The following is a 25,827-nucleotide window of genomic DNA, read 5'->3' as shown; positions in this document are numbered from 1 at the left end:
TTGCCCATGCAACTTTTATCATTTTCCTCCTCCTCTTTTATATATTTGTTGTCATAAGTTTTGACAAAGAGAAGATAAACACTAACAGAAGGCAGAGATGCAACAAGATATTCTAAACCAGAAGAGGAAAAAAATAAAAACTTAGCCAAATAAGAATGAGGCAAAAACGGTGAAAAAAATAAAGGAAAATAAGAAAGTGACTAGTATAAAGAAAAATTCAAACCTGTATGCATACAATAAAGTTTAGTAGCCAATGCTACTAAAACCTAAAATGCAGCCAAACAAAAAACCAACTCGATTTGATTAAAATCATTTGACTAATAATAACATCAAGTGTATTTTGAAACAAGTGGTTCTCAACACCAGCAGCAGCACATTAAAATTCTCCAGATAACTTAAATAAAAACTTTAAAAAGTAAGAAAAAAATAAAATTCTCCACATAGCTTTCAAAAAGCACCAGTGCCTAGGCTCCAATTAGAGTGTGTCAAAATTTCTAAAGGTAGTATTAAAGCAACTCAGGTGATTTGAATGTGTAGTAGAAGTTGAAGTCCATATTCTAAATAAAGAAATTATATAACTAAATTTAATTAAATTGAAATCTGGGCAGGGATACATATCTAAAATTTTTGTTGATGACATAAGCAGAGAGAGAGAGAATAAAATAAATAAAATTTAGTAAAGTGTCTAGATGAAGATAAATATACAAAATCAAGAATTTACCAACACTAACTATATGGAGGTAACTAACTCCTTGAAGGATGGCTAAGCTAAAAAACAATTTTTTAAAAATTAAAGGTATTAACATATATGTATTTTTATCTCAAAAATTTATACACATAAATAGATTTTTAAAATGTTTCGTAGAGAGGCACAATGGGGGGCAAAAAAAGAAAATGGACTATACTAAGGAAAAAAGAAAGCCAAAAGGAGAAAAGTGCAACTTGTTTCTTCATCCTCCTCCATCACCATTTAAAACATGATGAAGAGATAATCAAAGGGAGTTAGAGATCATTTCTTTAAATTATGTCCTTCTATACATAAGAAAGTTAAGACCAATCATTTGGATGATTTTTTCTAGAAAAGAGAAGAACTAGATTTAGGACTAAAACTCAGTTTTCTTTCTTTAGATTCTAAAGCTGAAGGAATATTGATGGAAGAAAACATTAGTCAGGACTAATTACCATTTTTATTTTAAGTCACTTAAGTCTACAGGATTAAAGAAATGTATGCTTTAAAATAACATATATCTTTCTGTTCATATTAGGTCTTAAAATTATATCATAAGATATTACTCAGATATTTCCATATAACTCATCTTTTTAGTGTTTGCTTACTTTAAATTCAATCTATATCACTTTAAAAGTAAATATTATCTATTAATTTGATTTATATTTCAAGAGGCTACTCAGTTATATACATCTATGTATCTATAACTCTATAGCTTGTCCTTCTTAGAAAATCTTATTTATTAAGTACTCACATATATCCTATGTAGTTCCTATGTGCAGTTCTTCATCCCAGATCTGTCAGCATGGATAAAATGAATCATTTTTGATAACTAGGAACTTTGCCACATCATTAATAAAAACTGGACTAATAGGAGAATGGCATTTTGTAATCTGTGGTTCCCTTTTCTGTAACAAAAACATATTTGTATAAGATTTAACTATTTTTATTGAAGTAAAATTGACATACAATGTCCTATTATTCAGGTATAAATTATAATAATTCAATATTTTTATACATTACAAAATGATGCCCATGATAAGTCTAGTTACCATCTGTCACCATAAAAAGTTATTACAATATTATTGACTATATTTCCTATGCTGTACATTACATTGTGATGATATTTATTTTTATAACTGAAAATTTGTATTCCTTAATCTCTTTTATCTATTTCACCCACCCTAAAACCCCCTCCCACCTGTGATAACAGTTTGTTTCCTGTATCTATGAGTCTATTTCCATTTTTTTTTTAGATTTTACATACAAGTGAAAGAGAAGTATTTCTCTTTCTGTGTCTGATTTATTTCCTTTAAAATAATGCCCTCTAAGTCCATGCATGTTGTCACAAATGGCAAGATTTCATTCTTGTTTATAGTTGAGTAATATTCCATTCTATCTATCTATCTATCTATCTATCATCTATCTGTCTAATCTTTCTCCATTCCATTCATCTATGGTTGGATATTTATATTGCTTCCATAACTGAGCTAGTACAAACAGTGCTACAGTAAATATAGAGGTGTATATATAATTTTTAATTGTTACTTTCATTTTCTTCAGATAATTACACAAAAGTGAAACTCTGAATTGTAGTGTACTTCTATTTTTATTTTTTGAGGAATATCTATACTCTTCTCCATGGTGGCCAAATCAATGTACATTCCCATAGACATAGGAATTCTCCATATCCTCGTGAACATTTTTTATTTTTGATAATAGCCAATCTGACATGTTTGAGATGATATCTCATTGTGAGCTTGTTGCATTTCTGTGATAGTGATGTTGAGCATCTTTTAATGTGCCTGTTAACTATCTGTATGCTTTCTTTGGGAAAAAAAATGTCTATTTAATTTATCTGCTCATTTTTTTTACATTAAGTTTGTGTAATTTCTTTTTTCTAATTAATTCTTGATTGGATATATGATTTGCCAGAGTCTTCTCCTATTTAATCAGTTGCTTTTCTTTTTGTTTTTTTTTTCTTGATGGTTTCCTTTCTTGTGTGGAGGCTTCTTAGTTTAATAGAATCCCATTGGTTTATTTTAGCTCTTATTGCCCTTGTCTGGGTTCAAAAAAATTGCTATGACCAATATCAAAGAACTTATTACTGCCTATGTTTTCTCAGGCTTTTTATAATTTCTGGTCTAATATATAAGTCTTTAATGAGTTTTGAATTTATTTTCACATATGGAGTAAGGTAGTGGTCCATTTTCATTCTTTTGCATGAGGCTTTCCAATTTTTTTTTCTTTTTTTTTTTTTTTTTGGCTTTCCAGTTTTCGGACAACAAAGAGAGCAAATTAAATTACCTAGAGATAAATGAAAATAGAAACACAACTTTCAGAACCTATAGTTTTCAAATAGTTCTAAGTGGGAAGTTCATGCTAATACAGGCCTATTTCAAAAGGAGAAGTTACAACTGACCACAGAAATACAAAGGATGATAAGAGATGAATATGAACAATTATATGTCAACATATTGGATAACCTAGAAGAAATGGATAAATTACTAGAAACACACAACTTTCCAAGACTAAACACAAGATTGAAAATTTGAATAGATTGATTACAAATATTGAAATTGATTCAATAATTTAAAAACTCCCCCAAAATTAACATCCAGGACCATAAGATTCACAAGTGAATTTAATCAAACATTTATTTATTAATGATAGACATAGAGACAGAGAGAGGCAGAGACACAGGAGGAGGGAGAAGCAGGCCAATGCCGGGAGCCCGATGTGGGACTCGATCCCGGTACCCCGGGATCGTGCCCCCGGCCAAAGGCAGACGCTAAACCGCTGAGCCACCCAGGAATCCCCTTAATCAAACATTTAAAGAAAAGTTAGGACTGATCTTTTTCAAACTACTCCCCAAAATTGAAGAGCAAAAATGTCTCCAAAATCATTTTTTAAGGCCAGAATTACCCTGGTACTGAAACGAGACATTGACAGCACATGTGCACACACACAGACACAAAGAAAATTACTGGCCAATATCTCTGGTGAACATGGATATAAAAATTTTCAACAAAATATTAGCAAATTGATTTTAACAATATATTAAAAAGGTCATATACCAAAATTGAGTGGGATTTATTTTAGAGATTTAAGGGTGGTTTAGCATCAGCAAATCAATCAACATGATAACCACATTCACAAAACAGGGATAAAAATCATATGCAGAAAAAAGATTTGACAAAATTTAACAGATATTTATGATAAAAAGTCTCAACCAAGTGGGTATAGAAGGAATGAACCTAAACATACTAATGACTATATATGACAAATGCATAGCTAATATCATAATTAATGTGAGAAGTTTAAAGTTTTTTTTTTTTTTTAAGATCCAGAATAGGACAAGGTTGCCCACTCTCACTATTTTTATTCAACATAGTATTGGAAGTCTTAGACACAGTACTTAGGTAAGATAAAATAATAAAAAGCATCAAAATTGGAAAAGAAGTTAAATTGTTATTATTTGTGGATGACATGATATTATATATGGAAACCTCAAGAATTCACCAAAAACTGTTAGAACTAATAATGAATTCAATACAGTTGCAGACTGCAAAAGTAACATAAAATAATTTTATAGCAGTTTGGTATGCTATTAATGAACTATCAGAAAGAGAAATCAAGAAACTAATACTATTTAAAACTGCATAAAATTATCTAGGAATAAAAAAATATATATCTAAGAATAATTGTAATCCAGGAGGTTGAAGTCCTGTGCTCTGAAAGCTGTAAGACATTGATGAAAAGAATAAATTTAAAAAAAGTATTCTGTGCTTATGAGTTAGAAGAACTAATATTGTTAAAATGTCAGTACTTCCAAAAGCCAGCTACAGATTCAATGCAATCCTCGTCAAAATACCAATGATATATTTCACAGAACTAGAACAAAGAATTTTAAAATTTGTATAGAACCACAAAAGATCCTAAAGAGCAATCTTGAGATAGAAGAACAGAGTTGGAGATGTCAAGCTTCCTGGTCTCAAATACTACAAAGCTATAGTGATCAAAACAGAGCATCAGAGCTTGACTAAGATACACATATATGTATATTTATGATCTAATTTTTCTATATCTATCTATTATCTATCTTTTCCCTAAGTAATGCAGGTATTTTTATTTTTATATAATATGGAGATATTTACACAGTAAGCAAGTGACAAAACTGGAAATAGAAACCAATTTCCTAACCACAATTTGTCTTTCTTTCCGGTAACCTAATTATTTCATTCTCTATGCTTGAAAAATCTAGTCTCACAATATAATTAAACATAATATGGGTATTTGTAATTTGAAATATATCACCTTTCAAATTTTTATTTTTTTATTTTTTTTATTTTTTTACCTTTAATTTTTTTTTTAAGATTTTATTTATTTATTCATGTGGGACACACACACAGAAAAAGGCAGAGACACAGACAAAGAAGCAGGCTCCATGCAGGGAACCCAATGCGGGACTCGATCCCGGGATCTGGGATCACGCCCTGAGCTGAAGGCAGCCTAAACTGCTGAGCCACCCAGGCATCCCTAACTCTGAAAATTTTAATGTCATTTTTCAATAGCCTAAACTATAATACATCAGAAAACTTAAAGGCAAGTAGAGAAAATACCTAAGTAATCTGAAAAGCTTTTATAATTTTCATTCCTAAAGTCCATTTTTTTTTTATATTAGGTCATCATATTAAATCCAGGTTTTCACTTAGAAACTATTCAGAAACATATCTACCCAGCTTGCTTATTTGATTTCCTCACTGATAAGTCTTAGTAATAGACTTTCAGCTTGGCAAGAAGGACTGGTAGTCAAAATTATAGTAGTTATATCAATAGATAAGGTTACAGTGAGATAAGGGGAGGGGGCAACCAACCTAAACAGCTGAAGTGACACCTCAATAAAATATATCTGAAATAATAGCTCAGTCATTCCCAGCAGGTCCCATGTAATGCATGGGAAAATATCTTTACACTCAATATATTATAAAGGTTATTTGTACATGAACTAGACCAAGAAAAGGTGAAATTTTAATTATTTTAAAGGGCAGAGTAGCTTATTTTTTATTTTAAAAATATTCCATAGGAAATTAGTAAAACAAAAAACCTTTAATAGAAAAAAGTAGTCTTCAAAAATAAAGGAAATAAAGTAGTCTAGCGGATTGTTCAGAAAGAATCCCTTTAAAAGTTCTTCCCTAAAAATAAAATAAAATAAAATAAAATAAAATAAAATAAAAGTTCTTCCCTAACAACGTTAAATGAATGAGATATGAACGAATAGGGATTTTCGCTTGTAATCTTTCATAAGGAAAAAGGAAAACACATAATTTGAAATTATATTCCCACTGAGGAATCTTTTTTCTTCCTTTTAAGATTTATCTTTACTAGCTTGCTGGATTTCTGTGTTTACTCTGGCTAAGAATCACCTGGTTGTTTGGCTAAAGAGCAACTCCAGAGATTCAAAGTTAATAGTCTTGGTGTTTTATAACCATGGGTGCATGTGTTCTTTGGACTATACTTTGGGAAATGCTTACTGCCAACAAAGCTCCATGAAGTCCCAGAGGTACCATGGAGATACAGAAATCCCTTTGGAATTCTGATCTCTGAAGGTAATAAATAGGAAGAAATAACATAATAAGGATTATGATTTGGAGAAAAGGAGATAGAAAAGGAAAGCAAAAATTGCAGTGAGAGTTCACATTGGATTTTTATTTTATTTCTAAATTAATCCCAAAAATATACAAATATACACTCTAAAAAATGATTAAACTTTTTGTCCTTTCCATTTTTACTGTCTTCTTGTGATAAATAATTGTATCAGTTATAATCCCCAGGCTGTGTTTCAACCTAAAAAAAAAAGGTAGAGGAGGGCAGCACTGTAGAGTGTGTTTGCAAATTGCTGAGAGATTTGTCCAATTTATTGTAGTTCCCCCCCCCGGCTTTTAGAATTTTAATAATATGGATATAATTCATGTGGATTATAAGATTCCTCTTTCTCTTATAATTTTTGTTTGTTTGAAGTCATTCTAGTGCTGACTTTTAGTGATAATCAGTGGTTAAAGAATTTGAGTTTATCCAAAGTTTTTCTGTGTGAGCAAAGCCAATTATTTTTGGGGGAAAAAAAAAAGAAAGAAATGACAGCAGAACTGTTTCTGTAATGGCCAGTTGAAACAAGAAATCCACTTCTGTCTTTCTAATTACTCCTGAGACTGTTGAGTTTTAGCGTGTTGCGCTTATCTGTTCTCTCGGGCGCTTGTTTAATTGGGTGACAAATGGAAGAATATGACAGTTTCAGTATGAAAGTTTAGCTAGTCTGTGCACAGGCATTCGTTGTCCTACCATAAAAAAGATAACTGAAGTCAGAGCTTTTGATATGCTTAAGGAATTCAGAAATATTCAATACTGCTGAAACTTCAAAAGGCTATAATAAAAAGTTTTATATTTTTAATCATAAGCAATAAGAAATGTTTTAATAAGTAGTTCAGAAAAGTAATATTAAACATGGAATTTTAGAAGAGTAATACAAAAAAATTTGCTAAGGTATTTTTTGAAATAAAACAGCAGGAGCTGTGGGAAATGGTACCATGCATTCTACTGACTCCTGATGTAAAACAGAACATAAAAAATAAAAATAATGAAATGGTTTGATTATGTTTAAACACAAAAGAAAGCTATGTCTAACAAGGTGCCTTGCTTCAGTATCCCAGAATGGCAGAGCATTTTGCGGTTGGCATTTCGACAGTGACAGATTGTCCCAGGCTGTGCTTTGTGTGCACTACTAGCCATGATGGATTGGCAGTGCCCTTGATTCTCCTGCCGTCATTCTCCAATGTGGTGTTAGGGTTTTTTATTCCGATACTTGACATTTGCATCTGCACATGTTTTAGTTATTTTGTCAAAGGGAAGCAAAATAGATCATTCAATTGATAAATTTTTATATCTGGAGCATCCGCTCATAATTAACTGCTTGGTGCATACCAAATGGGCAGAATGGGTAGATTAGAAATAGACAGATAAAATAAATTGTAAAACATGGGCACCTGGGTGGCTCAGTGGTTGAGCTTCTGCCTTCAGCTCAGGTCGTCATCCAGGGTCCTGGGATTGAGTCCTGCGTTGGGCTCCCTACCAGGAGCCTGCTTCTCCCTCTGCCTATGTCGCTGCCTCTCTCTCTGTGTCTCTCGTGAATAAATAAATAAAATCTTTTTAAAAATTATAAACAGAAACTAAGTGAAAGACTCTGTTTGGTTTAATTCCTTGCTCACTCATCATGGCAACAGGTATTGTGAACTTGGTGGCATTTGCTCAATTGTAGGTTAGAGTGGATAACATCTTCAGTATATTGTCTGTTTCTTTTCTTATTTCATCAAAGAGAGAACACATAGAGGCATATCTTGGAGTGGTTGAATCTAGAGATACAGAAGGGATTTGGAAACGGGATAAGAAAAGCCATAAGAAATAGCCCATGCATGTTCTTTTGCAATTAAAGATGACTATCTCCAAGGGAAAAGAAATATGGGCTGAGGACCCTATCCTAATCCCATGTCTTTGTCATATTGAATGTAGCAACTCCTGGTTTTGTGTTTTTACTTTAAAAAGGATAACTGATAACATTGTTGTTGAAAATGATTCTAAAACACTGTTCATTTTATACGATTATTTATTTGCATTAGCCGCCCCCCCCCCAAATATTTGTATTCTGAACTTGGGTTAAGAAATTGTTGTTGTTGTTGTTTGGTATTGTGTTTCAAAGTTGGTAGTCATTTGAAATAGATTCAATAACTAAAAGGCAATGAAATTGCAATTCATAGAATAAACAAAATGAAATCATTTTGAAATATTTTACTTTTGTTAGCTTTCATTTCTAAAATACATGTAAAGAATGCTTCCTTGGATTATATATATATTCTTATGTGAAGGAATAGAAAAGAATTTCTGCCTCCTGAGTTCCCTCAGATGTAATATCTCTGCTCTGGGGGGAGTGGTGGTCAGGTCCAGGGTGGCATCAACACCTGCATTGCCAGTCTAATGCCACTTGCTGGAACACAGGCGGCATTCCACGGCCCTGACCAGGTTACAATTGGTTTGTTGTTTGTAACTGCCCTGTGGCAGTGAAACTTTATTTGTTTTGGGTTTTTTTTTTTTTTTTGGTATTAATATTGAATAATTCAGCAAACTGTAAACCAACTCTAGTGTAATAATATTCCTTCAGACTTCATATAACGAAGTACAAATTTACCATTTATGTAACATCATTGTTATAGCTACCACAAATGTAGCTTTTAGGAAAGTGTCCATTTTTAGACTCTTTTAGAAAGTGTCAATTTTCTAAGTGTGTGTGTGTGTGTATATATAGAAATTATATATATATACACACACACATATATATATATATGTAGTTAGTAACCCAATGAAACATTTTTTTGCTATATAGTTTCTTCCAATTGCTGTGATTTTAAGCTCTGCATTGTTTAAGAAATAAATCAAAACAGCATCTGTAGGAGTGAGCTTATAGATTTGGCCTCTCCAAGACCAATCAAGTGCCACACATTGAAATTCCATGGTAACCATGGTTTGAACATAAAGGAGTCCTGATGCTATTTGGCAACCTTGTTGTGACTAAATTGTACCCAGTTTACCTTATTCCACATCAAACTGAATAGATACTTTTAGAACCTGAGAACATTTCTTTTTTCTAGCCTCCTGTGTAATTTTATATTTTAATGGGGACTGAAAGGACATACACAGTCTCTCTCAACAGGCTTATATGTGGGCGCTTGTGTATTATGATGGAGGGTAATTTATAGGCTATGAAAAAAATAGGTCAGTCATTATAGCACTGCCTGGACTCATGGTGGCAAGTATAAGCGAACACTGCACTAAAGCAATTGCTCTCCAAGAAGACATACTCTGCTTTGTCCCCAAATAAAATGTGTGCCCTGTCTTTTATATTATTCTCTTCACACCTTAATAGTTTATTTCTCATGCTATGATTTGATATACATTATGTCTCATTCCTTACATTTTATAATTCATAGTTTTATTGTCTATCTTGTACATGCTTTATGAATATATGTAACCTAATATTGTTTATAATCATACATTTTATCTTTGTGTTTCAAATATCTCCTGGGGAATGAATTCTAGATAGCTTTTAAAAATGCAACCCTAAAATGGATGCTTCTAATATTTAAAAGTGTGTTATTTATTGAAATTCTGGGGAATAGAATTAAAATAAATAGTTTTCAGCATAAAGTCATTTGCATAGATAAATAATTCAACAATAGTTTTTGCTCCTTTACATTTAATTTGTATTGGATTCGTGTTTGTGCTTTTAATGTAAAGATATAAGTCATCTAGTCATTGGTTATATATCATGTACTATTTTAAACTTCTATTATATGGTTAGAGCACGTTCATGAAATTGACAATGTCAAATGTATTTTAAATAATGATATTAATTGTGTGTCATGGACTTAGTGTAATGGGTTTTATTGTAGAAGATGAAATTTAGTATCGATATACTCATGTATTTTTCACTTGAAGGCATATAGTATTTTGTATATGAAGTTATACTTTCCCACAAAACTTAGTATAAATAAAGCAATAATAATAACTTAGTATAAAATAAAGCAATTTTAAAAATAAAGGAGGTCCTCGTTACTAGAATATCTTTATTCAAATATGAACATTTTCATATGCTTGTTTGTGATTAACAATATGTTTGAAAATTCATTTCCTAATTAAATATTAAGCCCCACAAATATTGCAGCATGATAAAGAACTAAGACTTCACTGAATGGCAGTTTGATGTTAAGTGTTCAGTGAAAGGAAGAAATAAGAATCAATGACTGCAAAGGAAAAAATAAATGGTAAAAATATCTTTAAACTCGGGATCCCTGGGTGGCGCAGCGGTTTGGCGCCTGCCTTTGGCCCAGGGCGCGATCCTGGAGACCCGGGATCGAATCCCACGTCGGGCTCCCGGTGCATGGAGCCTGCTTCTCCTTCTGCCTATGTCTCTGCCTCTCTCTCTCTGTGTGACTATCATAAATAAATAAAAATTAAAAAAAAAAATATCTTTAAACTCAATATTCACCTTTGAGAAAATAGAAATGATACGTGTAATTGCTAACTCTTATGTATAATTTATAATCAAATATCATATATGTCATACAATTATATACCATAAATTATTAGTATCATGATAAATTATTATATATATTTAATCATAACAAATAATACCCCAAAACTTATATAGTTACAAATATTAAATTATATATGTTTTAGTATCCTATCATGATATAATTATCATATATTATTGGTTACAACCATATATTCATATACACACACATACACACACACACACATTCAGTATCAGCATTTTCTAAAGGTTTTCATTAGTTTGATAGCTTAAACCCTATACATCTATAAGAGATCCTACATTAGAACATAATAAAAATTAATCAACACTTGTATTTTACTATTCAAAAGTCTAATGTAGAGTAGAATAAGCATATGTTGGAAGTTGTATTTCAAGTCATTAATAAATTAATACTTAGAATAAAAGGTAATTCCTTTGGCCTTAGATCAAAGTTACATTAACCGCATTCATGGCAATATTTATTGTTCATGAGAATGACCCAAGATACTACACCATTCTAATTGACCTACACATCAATCTAGACCAGTTAAATAGTTATTTATTGTAAAACTATTGTTAGAGAGAGGGAGGGAGAGATAGAAAGGGAGAGGAGGAAGGAATTAGATTGACCAAAGTAAGCATAGCTTAAAAAACTTACGTATAGAACTTGGAAAGCCAGTATAATGCTCAGAATGGGTATTTGATTGATGAGTCAGAAGGTTTCAGACCCAGTTCCAGCTCTAATTTTACTTACATGATAGTGAGCAAGCTCCATAACCTCCCCGGGCTCCAGATACCTCATTTGTGTAATGAGATGCTGCAGCTGGATGATTTCTAAGACTCCCAATAGCTCTAAAACTTTATATATGTTGGCCCTGATGCATATTCTTCAAGAGGTTCACAGAAAAGTTTAATAAATCAACGTAAGCATTCTTTTGTTATTTCTAACAAAAAAATAAAATATTTAACCACCAACTTAGTTCACAATTATTGAATTCCCTACCCTGTATCAAGTACTGTGTATGATTATGAATAGGGAGTTTATAGTTTAGTAAGTAAGTAATGTAAACAGAGGAGTGTGATTTTATAAATGCCATAATACAACATAAAGAAAACTTTGTGGTAAGATAAAGTATTAGATATTAAAATATCTTGAGGGAGATAATTTAATTCTTAGTATATATTTTCCCTCAAATAATTTCCTACCCTTGGGAAATAGCACTTTTCTTTTTTGCTACTCATATATATGAGTTTATAAGGAAATGACTAATTGCTTTTTATAAATAAGTGTGAAATTAATGTGTTTTTTGAATGTTGAGTACTCAACAAAATAAAAATAAGAATGCTTAAGTTAGTTCCTAGTGGAAGATTGATTTATCATGTGTTTACCTTTTAGATTATAGAATGGTCATAACTGTAGCCTTGAAAGAAAACAAAATAAATACAACCTTTTAAGATCGTTAAAAATTGATTGAATTTGATTTTTAAATAACTCTGGGCATAACTTCATAAATGAGCTACACTGTACTTATCAATATTCTATTATTTCATATGCATAATCAATGGTAATATAAAATTATTCATAAACTATTTCAATATATTCTTATATAACTTTGAAGCAAATTAATTCTTTTAAAAAGTTAAGAGGAAAGAACTATAAAAATGTAAAGTATATGAAAATTTGGTCTATGAATAAAAAAATAGTCTTGAACAGCAGTTGCTCCTCATTTCAACTTTTCATGTTTAGTAAACAGAAGTGGGTAAATATGTGATAGCAGAGAAAAGCAGTTTTTATTTCATTGCTTGAATTTCAAATATAAACATTTATTAATTTTGTCATTAAAAATGACACATTAGGACAGGATACTGCCATTCCATATTTTTTTCTTATCATAGGATCAATAAATACTTCACAGATGAGAAGTCATTGTAATGGAGAATAAACACATTCTTGTCCTTTTTTTTTTTTTTTTTGTAGCTTAAGAGAGAGAGAAAAAAGAAAGGAAGAAAGGAAGAAGGAAAAAAAGAAAGACAGAGAGACAGACTTCCTATTGATTTCAGATAAAGTTTCCAGGAAAGAAAAAAAAAAAAAAAGTTTCCAGGAAGGTTACAGTCTTTAAAAAAAAAAAAAAAAAAAAAAAAAAAAAAAACTACATTTATAGATTTTTTCAGTAGGGATATACTATTCATATGATCATGCATGTTATCGACTTGCTGATAAACAGTAATCAGTTTAGTCAAAATGATAAACTAATACTCTATTTCATTCTGAAAAATGTAAAGCAACATCAAATTCACAAAGCTATATATAGTGGATGTATATGTATAATTTTACAAAGTATATATACATCCACTATATATAGCTTTGTGAACCTGATGTTGCTCTACATTTTTCAGAATGAAATACAGTTTCATTCTGAAACTGAATGAAAAAAGGTTTACTTTTTTCACTTAACATAGACGAAAATTTTCTCTCATAATCATATGAGACTCCTTGTCTTCTATACTTCAGATGAGAAAACTTACCCTATTTTCACTGTAGCTGCTGTTATTCTTTTCTTTGTAATTGAATTTCTTATTTTTTCCCCATGCCAATATTTCTAGTTTAGTCTTGTCATGATTATTCTTACAATATTATGCTCTAATTGCATATTCATATGATCTTGTACAAAACTTCTACATACTCTCATTCATGGGTGAGTTTGATTTAAGGTATTGTAAAATTTGGGCCCCTTTACACTATCTTATAGAGAAAAGCATTAACATTCAGCACACTGGAGTCAGGAAAAGTATTAGGATCTTATAATCTTGATTGAGAGGTTGGGTATAGATAATTCCAATAACTTTCCAAGAGTTGAGATATTATTGTGCTTTTGCTTTTTTAATAGTAAACATTTACACTTTCTTTACATTTACCTTGAAATAATAACTGTAGGACAGGCCCTTGGTAAGCACTTTTTATGGATTACCTCATTTTTGTTTCCCAACCACATGAAACTGTTAAGAAAACTTTAGCTATTCCACCCAAAAGAACCTGAAACTTGAATAGGTTCCTCTTTAGTAAGCGGTGGAGTTAGGATAGTTGACCCCAAAATGTTCATTTAAGTGTATTTTCCTCAAAAAAAAAGTGTATTTTCCTCTAATTAGTTAATATTACTATGATTTTGACTGCAAATATTTTAAATATATATCTGAGTTTGAAGATTATGAACTCTTTAATAGTACTATTTTCATTTAGAAAGTAGTATGTTTTTCTGTTTGTTTACTCTTCTTTGTCCCTCTTTCTTCACTTTTTTAATATATGAAAACTTGTTTTTGCTTCAGAGAGCTTTTCTTCAACTAGTTTTCACTGAATTAATTTCATAATTCCAGTGCATCACTGGGGCATTATCATCTTTAGAATATGTAAGACTATAGGTAAATTTGATAGAAAATCATAAGGATTGGTTTTTATTTCCAAGTGAATTATTTGTATCATTTTCTTTTAATCCAAATAAACTTGAACCAATACTATTTGTTAATATAGTTACTTGCAAGGCATCTCTTTGCATTAGGAAGGTTATGTATTTTTGTTTTGCACCCTGTAAAATTCTCCAACTGTGAAAATATCATGCAGTAGTTTAATGAAACAATATAAAAACAATACAGGAAAAGTTGAAAGGATCTCTTGTATCTTCTTGATTTTAACAATATACTTAAAACACAATTTACATAAGTCAGTTATAGAAGGAAAGGACATATCTCTTATATTTTGAAGACAAACTTGTCCTTAATTGATCTTGAAGATTCGATTTTACTTTCTACAGCTGGTTGAGTTATATCTTCAATGTTTGTGTCCTCCACACCAGTCTCTCAGCCTTCCAGGCCCCTCAAAGCACATGTAACTTTCTTCATGGTTCTCAGTCACAACCACAAACTACAGTAACACCTCAGAAAAGGCATCATTTTTGGATCCGAAAGACTACATCCCCTTGCTTTCAACATCTTCCTTTCAACAGATGAATAAAATAAATAACTAAAAATTGTTTTCTCATTTGATACATCAATCTTAAAATACTGAATCCTGTCAGTCTTATTCATTTTTATGCTTCTCTGTCAAGTCATTCTTCATTTCTTACATTATGTAGGAAGACCTCTCTATCAGATATTCATCTATTAGCTGATGACAAAAGTTCAAGCTGTCTGTGGCACAACTGCATAATTTAATTTGGTAGAGTTAATATGTCTATTGAAGAGTTTATACAAAAAAAATGGGCTTTTACAATTTTCTTTTCATTTTTATTTATTTCATTAGTATTGAAAAAACAAAATAAGCATGGATGCATTTATTAGTGCTGACACTAGTAAGACATGTAGGCGTTTTAAATATAAAACAATTGAAAACAAGGAGTTTGCATTATTGACTGTGCCAGGGTTTGTAGATTTTTATATTAAATCAGATAATTATCAGTAATTTCAGTGGTGAATGATAAAGAACAAAATAAAATTATATGTAGGATATGCTAGATTTTTATTATTGTATATATTATTGTATATCATGAAAGGTTACAGATTAAAGCAATCTATAGATCCATAGATATATTCAAACCCCCAAATTTATAAGACCATTATTTAAATTTCCTGCATTTTTCTCAAGAACACAGTAACTTGATATAACTGAATGGTCTGTAAAGAGATGGAGTGATACTACTTATCCTCTTTCAGGAGTTAAGTGTTTACAAGATTGTCTTCCAACTTCCAAGATGTCATATTCAATGTCATATGTTTCAATGTGTGCCTGAAGCCAATTTTATTTTAAAAATTTCCTTAAAATTACAAGCATTGGAATTTGTTTATATTACTGTGGTGGGTATGTGTGTTTGCATGTATTGAGGGACAATAAAATTACATGATAGGACAACATGAAGATTTAAATTACCTTAAACCCGAAGTATTTCCTTTAGTACTTTTAATCCCCTTATTACCCTTTTGTTGATAATCATTTATATTTAAATATCATTTATATATACACACACTTACATGTATGTTATACATGTCAACGTTAGAAATGATTACCCTGAACAAAATAAGTGATGGTCAGTATCACCATGAGAGAACAGTGGTAGAGAGTATCCAAAATTGGTGCAATGTTCGGGGAAAAAGTATTATCTTCCCCATGATAAACTGCATTCTCAACTGTTGCAATGTACTCATAGTCAATATTTGTTATTTTTAAGAACTTGTTCTTTACAAAATATGATATAGAGTTGTCATGATACAAATTGTACATTCACTCAGTGAATCTCAGTTGACATATCTATCCTTTTGTCTTTGATTATTACCTGTAAGTTTTGAACTCCTCAGTTAGTAATCCTATCTTTGACAAAATGTCTAAAAAATAGATCTGCACTGTCACTCTTATTGGATGTTTCCAATGGAGAATGTTACGCCTTTCAGAGTCAGAATGCTCCAAGCCATGCTCTCTTACATGTTCTCTACAGTGGAGACTATTTGCAACATATCTAAATGTTATCGCTTAGGCTAGAAATCTCAGTTGCCTTTCCCTCTCTCCATTGTGTATATTTTCAATATTTCATAATCTTGCCAGATCTACCTTTTTCATAATCCATCTTCTTCAGATAAGTCTTCTTGCCACTGCTTCATTCAGGTCTTTGTCATCTAGATAATGGTCTTAATGTCTTCCTTGTTATGATTTTCCCCTCAAACTGTCCCCTTCTCTTTCTCTTAATCAATGTCCATGGGCTTACACTACAACCTAATATGTGATGTAGACACTATGCTGAACAAAATAGGCAGTATTTCCTGTACTTGTGGAGCTTGCATTCCAATGAAAAGTGTCAGCAGTAATCATAATAAATGAGCAAATTATACAGCATGTTAGAAGCTGATTACTACTGTGGAAAAGGTAGAACAAGGTGAAGAAAGGAAATAATGGTTGAAAGAGTGAAGCATCGGGAGGTGTATTCATTTAAAATAGGTTAGTCCAAATAGTCCTGAGAGAGTGACATTTGAACAAAACTTGAAAGAAGTGAAACAGTGAGCTTAAAAAATATTTTGAGGACTAGCATTCCAGATACAGGAATAGCATGTCAGAAATCCTGAAGTTGGGGCGCTGGGTGGCTCAGTTGATTAAGCATCTGCCTTCTGCTCAGGTCATGATTCCAGGGTCCTGGGGTGGGGCTCCTTGCTCAGTGGGGAACCTGCTTCTCCCTCTCCCTCTGCCTGCCTCTCCTCTTGCTTATGCTCTCTCCCTCTGCCTGTCTCTCTGCTTGCTCTCTCTCGCACTCTCTCTGTCAAATAATTAAATAAAATCTTTTTTTAAAAAAGAAGAAAGAGAAAGAAGGTCTGAGGCAGGAAGATAAAGAATATGTTCAAGCAACAGCAAAGAGCCAGTGTAGTTGGGGCAGAGTAAATGAGGAAAACAGGAGAAGGGATGAGTTCACAGAGATAACAGGAATAACAGAATAATATGACATATTGTAGTTCTAGGAAGGGCTCTGGTTTTTACTCTCAGTGAGATGGAAGACGCTGTGGAGTTGTGAATGGTGAAATGAAATTACCTGAATTATTTTTTTACAAACCATTCTTGTTGTCGAGTGGAGAGTATCTTTTTAAAATACTAAGATCATTACAGTATTCCCCTGCTTTAAAATATGGGGTTTTTTAATCATACTGAGAATACGCTTCTTGTCTTCCATAATTGACTAAACTCCTCCTCATCTTCTGATGCAATAAATCCTGAGACATCCATGGAAAAATCAGTCGGCAATATGTGATTCCATAATTATTCCCAAGGCTGAGCACTGCAAACCACAACTTAATAGAAACAGGAGGAAAAACACAAGTGGAAGTCATTAACGAATACTTTGTGTGGGTGTTTGAAAATGTACTTAATCATGAGGATAGATAAACTCAATTAGTCAAAGAGGAGACAAGAGGGGTGAGGGTGGAGGATATTGGATAAGCAAAGACAGATTTAAGAATGTCCTGCTGGAGAGCAATTTATGCCTGTTGGGGGGAAATGGGACACATGGAAACCAAGCAGAAGAGTCTGGACTTTGATGGCACCATATAAGACAGGAAAATTATAGATTTTTAAGTAGAATAAAATAATAAAATAAGCTTTTAGACAGTAGCCTGACAGATAGATCTGATTTATTGAGGAAAAATGAACAAACAAAAAACAATCCTCATATGAGTCAAAACTTGCTCTCTATCTAAAGGAGCATGCCCTTGTCATATCTTGGGTAAAATCAATGACCTGAGGTGAGTGATGCTTTTGACCAAAGAGGGCTTCTGTTATTCTCCTAGAAGATTTATGCCTGGCCAAAGGGAAGAAAATGGAATTGAAGACAAAGGGAGTTATTTGTCTTCTCTGTGCTTAGGTGTGTGTATTGTTGGTATGTATCAGATCCTAGGCCTTTCAGTGATGTTTGCCAGCAGAGTATAATATCAGTGCGTGACAACTACATTGGGCCAGAAGAACATGGTAAACTCTGATTTATATAATAAAGTTGATGTTTTGTTTGTCAGGTAACAGAAACACGGACTGGTCCTCTTGGCTGCAGTAACTATGACAACCTAGATTCAGTCAGTTCTGTTCTGGTTCAAAGTCCTGAGAATAAGATTCAGTTGCAAGGTATGTGGCTAAAATTTCATTAATTCTCTATCAGTCTGGATAATAATTATCCAGTTGTGTTTTCATTCTTCTTCTTTTTGCTGTTGCTATCATTGTTGTTGTTCTTTTATACTAGCTGGATATGCAGAAATAGGCTGTTAAAATTTCATAAAATGCTAATTTCCTAATTTCTAACCGATACTAACATTCTAGACCAAATGGAGAAAATGTTAAAAATTCACTTTGCTTCTTAAGTTAGGTAATCTATATATAATAATTGAGAATTCATTGTGATAGTATATTACTTCCATACAGTAATTTTTGTTTTTATATGCAGTAATTCTTTCATAGGTCTGTCTGTGTTTTGACCTTTTCCTCATAAATTCTAGTAAAAGGTGTAACAATATTTATGCACACAGTAGCATGAACTGTTGATATTTTAAATATAACCTAATATGCTAGCTAGAACTGCATTTATCCTCTGACAGATAGAAACATATTTGGGAATATATTAACAAAATATTTATATTTCCATTATAATGATGGATAATGTGATAATGGTAATAATTTACCTTTTTTTCTATTCTTGTATTTTGTGAGATAGTTTAATAGAGGATTATTAAACAACTTGTAGCAGATATATATACTTCTCCCAAATAGGCTATTGATGTGTGGACTTATTCATATACGTAGGGAAAGCTATGAATACTCATGTTTAAACATATTTAAATATATACTAGTTGAAGAAGTTCAGAAAAGTCTTTGATGACACATTGTCTAAATTAAGTTGACTGATCAAAGGGATAATTTTGAGTTATTCTTCCCTTGTCTACCTTTTCCCTCGTCTACTTTTTTTTTAATGACAAAAGTTAGAGTTGCATTTACATTATTCAGTTTTACATAAGAGTGCTTACAAGTTCCAGAAAATCTGACATTTTTCCTCAACTTTTCAATTTTGGAAAATGTAGCAGCTTTGCATTATTTCAATATATGGTAAATAATAAATGAATCTCATCTATTTTGAATTGTATACAAATTGCAAAGAAGGTACTTAAAAATTTGAGCTTTAAATGCCATCGAATTTCTCATTATCAATCCTAGATTTTAAGTTATTGAAACATTTTTTTAATTTAAACAAATACAATCGACCAATATTACTTGTAATTCTGTTTACTCCTTTTTAAATGTACGGATCAATTTGCCTGCAGAATATTAAGTTTCATCAAAAAGAATAAGGAATATATATATATATCCAATATGTTTATTTAATTGACCCATTAATATTTATTAACCTGATTTTTAAATTTTTGCTGTTTGTGTGAAATACTGTGCTTAGTTTTCAGAATATTATATTATAAAGGCAAAGCTCAACTTCCTATGTATCTTGAAAAAAATTAACACAGGAATAAGTGAAGCAACATTCCTCTTTTAAATAGCTGTTTTTTTTTTTTTTCCAGTTTATGTGAGGAGCACAGAGATCTGCATCTCTATTTTTTGTCTCTGTTTCCTAGGCCTATATTTTCAATGGTCTATCACAACTTTATTTGTTGCTCTGTAGCTCAAAGACTTCTCCAAAGATAATCTCAGGAAATCAGTATTAGAGACTTTAACTTCCCTTGCGTTCTTTCTCAAACTTCATCTATATTTATGGTCTAAACATTTATGTTGATTCAATTTTCAACCACTCTTTTAATAGTAGCCCTTTTCCACTTAAAAAAAATGCCAAGCATTAGATTCTCGATCGATGGTACCATGACACATGAAGGATATAAAAGATTTTAGGTCATTCTGTGGCAATTGGAAACACTGGAGTCTCAAAGTAGACTTTCATCAGAGCAAGGAAAACATCAATAAGATTTATTAAAGGTGAAAGCATTAGGCAACAAATAACAGAACAAAATTCCATGATTTAACTATGTTAGAATTAACATTCAGAAGTGAGATATCAAAAAGATGCACATTGTACATTAATTCTGACTTTAAAAAATGAAATCAAATGTTTTTTGGCAGTGAGTAAGCGGGATTTACGTTTGTTTGACCCTGAGATCTGCTTAGCCAACTAGATTACAGACATGACAGTTCAAAAATTGAAAAAGCTGTATCTACAACTCCAGAATATTGGTTACTATATATGCAAGGTATATGACAAAAAGTAACCCTTAAGGAAGTATTAGAAAATATGTATTGAGGTTAATAATATTCCAATGTTTTCAACCCCTTATGAATTTAACATATGAAACAAGGTTCTTCTGAGTGAAAGAGTAAAGGTATAATGAAAAGTCATTTATTGAGTCTTGATAATAACTTTTTGGTAAAATTCCCAGAAGCTGAGATGTGAATGATTCATATGATTGAGCAACAAATATTTTTCTAGATTAGTTCCTTCCTAATGTTTTATTTCAACAAAATTGACAAAGGGCTGGTTTATTATCAAATAGAAGATTTACAGTAATTGTTAATGACAGTTCACTATGTTTTTGTTGGTTTTTTTTTTTGCTTATAATAAAAATAAAATGATATTGCTTTATGAAAGAATTTTGTGTCCTATTTTATCCATTGATGGAATAAATTTTCTTTTCTTTTCTCTTCTTTTGATATTTTTAATAGTTTATTAGAAACTAGTTTCACAGGCCACAAGGAAGTCAAAGGATTATGTATAGCCTTATAGTAAACAAGCAGGGAGCTGGGAGGATCAAGATGAGTCTAGGACCTTAGACCCTGAACTGAGATCATGACTTACACCAAAGGCAGCCACTTAACTGACTGAGCCACCCAGGGGCCCCCTGTAATAACAATCTTATTGGTATTTTTACTCTATTGTTTCTATACATTAAAAAAAAATCCCTTGAAAAGCCTCCAATTATTCTGACTTATCTATCAAGGCAATGGAAGTTATCTCCCTAGGTATCAATTATTGTTTATGTTACTGGTCTGGTTAAAAATTACCAAAGTTTTGGGCGGTTGGTCTTTAGACTTCTCCCCCCACCCCCGAAAAAACCTTAGTTATTTTTAGTGCGGTTTTATAGATTGTAAGTTTTCTTCTTTTAGAGATAGATACAGAGATAAACACAATTGTAAATATCCAATTTTGTAGTAAATAGCAATTAGATATTGGCCAAATTTTTCCTTTTTTGTTTACTTTTGGTACTGATCACTTTGAATATTTAGCTTTTTTATTTTTCCTATGTAGAAAAAAATGCTGAGATTGAAACTATATTTTCTTGAAATATCAGAATAAATATGAAACCATTAGGGAACCCTAAATATTAATCATGTAGCCTTATCTTCATTTTTAAATTTTTTCTGAAGAGATATTAACTTTACTAAACTTCCATGTAGAAAAGTAATGAAACATATCAACGGGGGTTGTCTTAATAAATGGTAAGGACATGACCTGTGAAACAACTGAAAGCAATCCATTTGCTTCCCTGTAGTCAGTCTTAGAGATCATTCCTGAACAATAGAGTCCTTTAAGTTATGTTTTGTTAATGACATGACGTAAGCATTATCATCAATATTTTGTAACTGGTTTACCAATGCCACAGTTTATTGTATCATAATATCTGATGTAATTTTGGAATATAGGTGGGGTTTGCTTGGATGAGATCTGGAGCCTATGACCAAGAAAGAATTTTTGAGCTGTCTTTGTTGTAACATGGTGGTTTTGTTAAAGCACGGGGACAGGATGGGTGGGCAGGAAAAGAAGCTGCTCCAGGCTTGTGAGGGGTGACTGATTATATATTTGGGAGTTAGGAGAAGTAAGGAAAAGGGATATTTCAAAAGGATTTTCACATGCTAAAGAGGACCTACAGGATACTGGAGGCCTAGTCATTGTCAAGTTAAGGTTGTTTTTCCCTCTAGCAAGGTACTAACATTAAGATAGCTGGGAGCTTCCTGGAAGAATGTCACACAAATCCCACCTGGGGGCAGAGGGTTACAAGGCTTCAGCTTCTGTTTTGTCCTCAGCTTGCCTTCAGTTCTCTCGTCAATATCTGTGTAAATATGGGCTGATAATCTGAAAGTAAAATGAAAGTATTGAAAACTATTTGAAATCAAATGGTGGCAATAAATACCTGCCTCTTTTTAAAGGTATAGGATCAATCTCCATAGTAAAAATAGCCAAATATTCTAAACAATTTAGATTTATCCAAATATTCTAAACAATTTAGGATCTATCTCCTTGGTAAAAGTATCCAAATATTCTAAACAGTTAAGTGAAAGAGCCAACCAAAAAGAAAGACAGATACCATATGATTTCACTTATATGTGGAATTGAAAAGACAAAACAAATGAGCAAAGGGGGAAAAACAGAGAGAGAGAGAAACAAAGGAAGAAACAGATTCTTAATCATAGGGAACAAAGGGATGTTTACCAGAGGGGGCTGGGTTAAATAGTTGATGGCAATTAAAGAGTGCACTTGCCCTGATAAGTATTGGGTGATGTATGGAATTGTTCTACTATGTTTTACTAATTGTATTTACTATATCATACACTTGAAACTAATATAATACTGTATATTAACTGGGAAACTTTAAGTAATTTTTTAAAAATAAAGAAAAAAACAATTAAAAAAATTATTAAAAATCAGATAATCTATAATTTCCAGGATTCTTGAACAGTGCGGAGAGCCCTCCTATGTTGAAATTTTGTTGGCTTAGATAATTTTCTTTTTTTTCTTTTTTCTTTTGGCTTAAATAATTTTCTAATGATAGTTTTAAATCCATGACTTGTATATTAAATTTTTGGCCTTTCTGAATATTTTAAAACTGTGTTATATATATTTTTTCTTTTTCAAAAAAAGTATGTGCTTTTTTTGTTCTTTAAGGGCTACAAGTCCTCCTTCCAGATTATCTTCAGGAGCGTTTTGTACAAGCAGCTTTGAGCTACATTGCTTGCAATTCAGAGGGAGAGTTTATCTGCAAGGACAATGATTGCTGGTGTCAGTGTGGTCCCAAATTTCCAGAATGCAACTGCCCCTCCATGGACATTCAAGCCATGGAAGAGAATCTTCTTCGAATAACTGAAACCTGGAAAGCCTACAACAGTGACTTTGAGGAATCAGGTAGGACAAATTTAAATGTAGCAGTTAAACTTTGCCAAAACAAATACTATATTGAAATGACTAGTTAATTCTTTTGGAAGAAACTATTATTACATAACTGGGAAGACTTTTATTTATTTATTTTTAATTTAATTTAATTTAATTTAATTATTTAATTTAAAATATTTTATTTATTGATTTGAGAGAGAGAAAAAGAGCATGGGATTGGGTGAGGGAAGAGGGAGAAAGAAGAATGGGAGAAGAAAACATGCTGCTGAGCAGGGTTGGATCCCAGGATTCTGGGATCATGATTTGAGCCAAAGGCAGCCTCTTAACCGACTGAGCCACCCAAGTGGCTCTATTTAATTTATTATTTATTATTATTCTTTCAAATAGACATCTGCATTACTTCTATTACCAGTGATTTCAGTATTTTCCTGAAAGCATATATGGTGCTTTGTGTATTGCTATGAATTATCATCACTAGAACCCAGACTGCTCTTCAGTTGATGTATTATTAGTCATTTAAGAAAGTCTTTGCCTTTCTCAATACAATAATTTATCATCTGATTTCTCTGATATCTTTCTAGACTTTTCTAGTTGTCCTTGAGTTTCACTTGTGAGGCAAAATGCAGAGAGCATTTGTTCTATACCTTCTTTACATTAACATGAGTCTCAGTAAAGTACACTTTCACTTAACTACTGATATTTTAATCAAATTTAGATCAGTTATGATTTTGTTGGTGGGTGTAGGTTTTTGTTATTTCTGAATTTTTATGAGTATATATATATATGTATTTTCAATATTGTTTCTTATTGATTACATAACCTGTTAATAGCTTTCATTTCATAAAACATTGAATTTTAATAAAAGATTAAAGCTATTTCAACATGAAATCTACAATATTATAAATATATATATAATAATACATGATTAAAGAATAACTAAAATCCTTAGAGTGTGGTAAGTATAATTATATAGTATTTAGCCAAAAATTTTGGAGTGAATTTCAAATGGGCAAAAGAGGTTTTAACTGCCAAAAGGTCAGACTTAAACACTCGATTATCAAAATTCTTCTGGTGATTAATTTAACCAAACACACTTAAAAGTGACAACAATATTCAACCTTCATTCATGATAAAAACTCCTTTAACAATTTAGACATGGAAGGCACGTATCTCAACATAATAAAGACCATATATGACAAGTCCACAGCTAATATCTGATAAGAAATAATGCAATTGATTGTTAAAAAAGAGCATCATCTTTTTGTGGAGTAGAACTACCACATTATAAACTAAAAGGGTAGATAAATAATATAGGAAGGATCAATGAGTTTATGATTTCTTAACATATTTTGATAAAAATAGTGCATAATAAATAATTCTTTTCAGTTTTAGTAATATTTCTATTTTATATAAACAGGAAAAACTGTCTAGAATAAAAAATCCTTATCCCCTTGAATTATTGGATTTTTTTTTAAGTTTTAAAGTTTTTACTTAAATTCCACTCAGTTAACATACAGTGTATTAGTTTCATGTGTACAATATGTGATTCAACATTTCCATACAACACCCACTGCTCATTACAAGTACACTATTTAATTCTCATCATCTATTTAACCCATCACTCCATCTCTGGTAACCATCAGTTTCTTCTTTTTTTATATTTAAAGATTTTATTTATTTATTTAACAGAGAGAGAGAGAGCTCAGGATAGGGGAACAGCAGGCAAAGGGAAAGGGAGAAATAGGTTCGTGGATGAGCAGAGAGTCCAACACAGGGCAGGATCCCAGGACCCTTGGATCATGACCTGAGTCAAAGGCAGACAATTAACCAACTGAGTCACCCAGGCATCCCCAGTTTGTTCTTGACAGTTAAGAGTCTGTTTCTTGGCTTTCCTCCTTCTCTTTTTTTCCCCTTTGTTTTGCTACTTAACTTCCACATATGAGTGAAATCATATGGCATTTGTCTGTCTATAACTGACTTATTTTGCTTGCATAATGCTCTCTAGCACATCCATGTCATTTGAAATGGCAAGATTCCATTCTTTTTATGGCTGAATAATATTCCAAATCTATCCAGTCATCAGTTGATGGATACTTGGGCTGTTTTCATATCTTGGCTATTGTGGGTAATGCTGCTACAAGCATTAGGATGCATATATCTTTTTGAATTAGTATTTTTTTATTCTTTGGATAAATACCTCATGGCACAATTTGCTGGATCATAGGATAGTTCTATTTTAACTTTCTGAGGAAACTCCATACTGTTTTTCGGAGTGGCTGTACCAGTTTTCATTC

At 31.8% G+C, this 25,827-nt stretch overlaps 1 protein-coding gene across 4 annotated transcripts in view; it reads left to right on the top strand.

Moving 5' to 3' along the window:
* Window positions 1-25,827, top strand: part of BRINP3 (BMP/retinoic acid inducible neural specific 3) — a 378,546-nt gene that overhangs the window by 238,705 nt on the left and 114,014 nt on the right. For all 4 annotated transcript variants that reach the window (XM_072814341.1, XM_072814340.1, XM_072814342.1 and 1 more), the window contains 2 exons: window positions 18,399-18,504; window positions 23,309-23,545. In XM_072814341.1, the coding sequence (XP_072670442.1) occupies window positions 18,399-18,504; window positions 23,309-23,545 (343 nt within the window). The remainder of the gene's footprint in view (window positions 1-18,398; window positions 18,505-23,308; window positions 23,546-25,827) is intronic.

The sequence above is a fragment of the Canis lupus genome, chromosome 38, assembly GCF_048164855.1.
Source record: "Canis lupus baileyi chromosome 38, mCanLup2.hap1, whole genome shotgun sequence".
NCBI lineage: Eukaryota > Metazoa > Chordata > Mammalia > Carnivora > Canidae > Canis > Canis lupus.
This window is presented reverse-complemented; position numbering and strand designations above follow the sequence as displayed.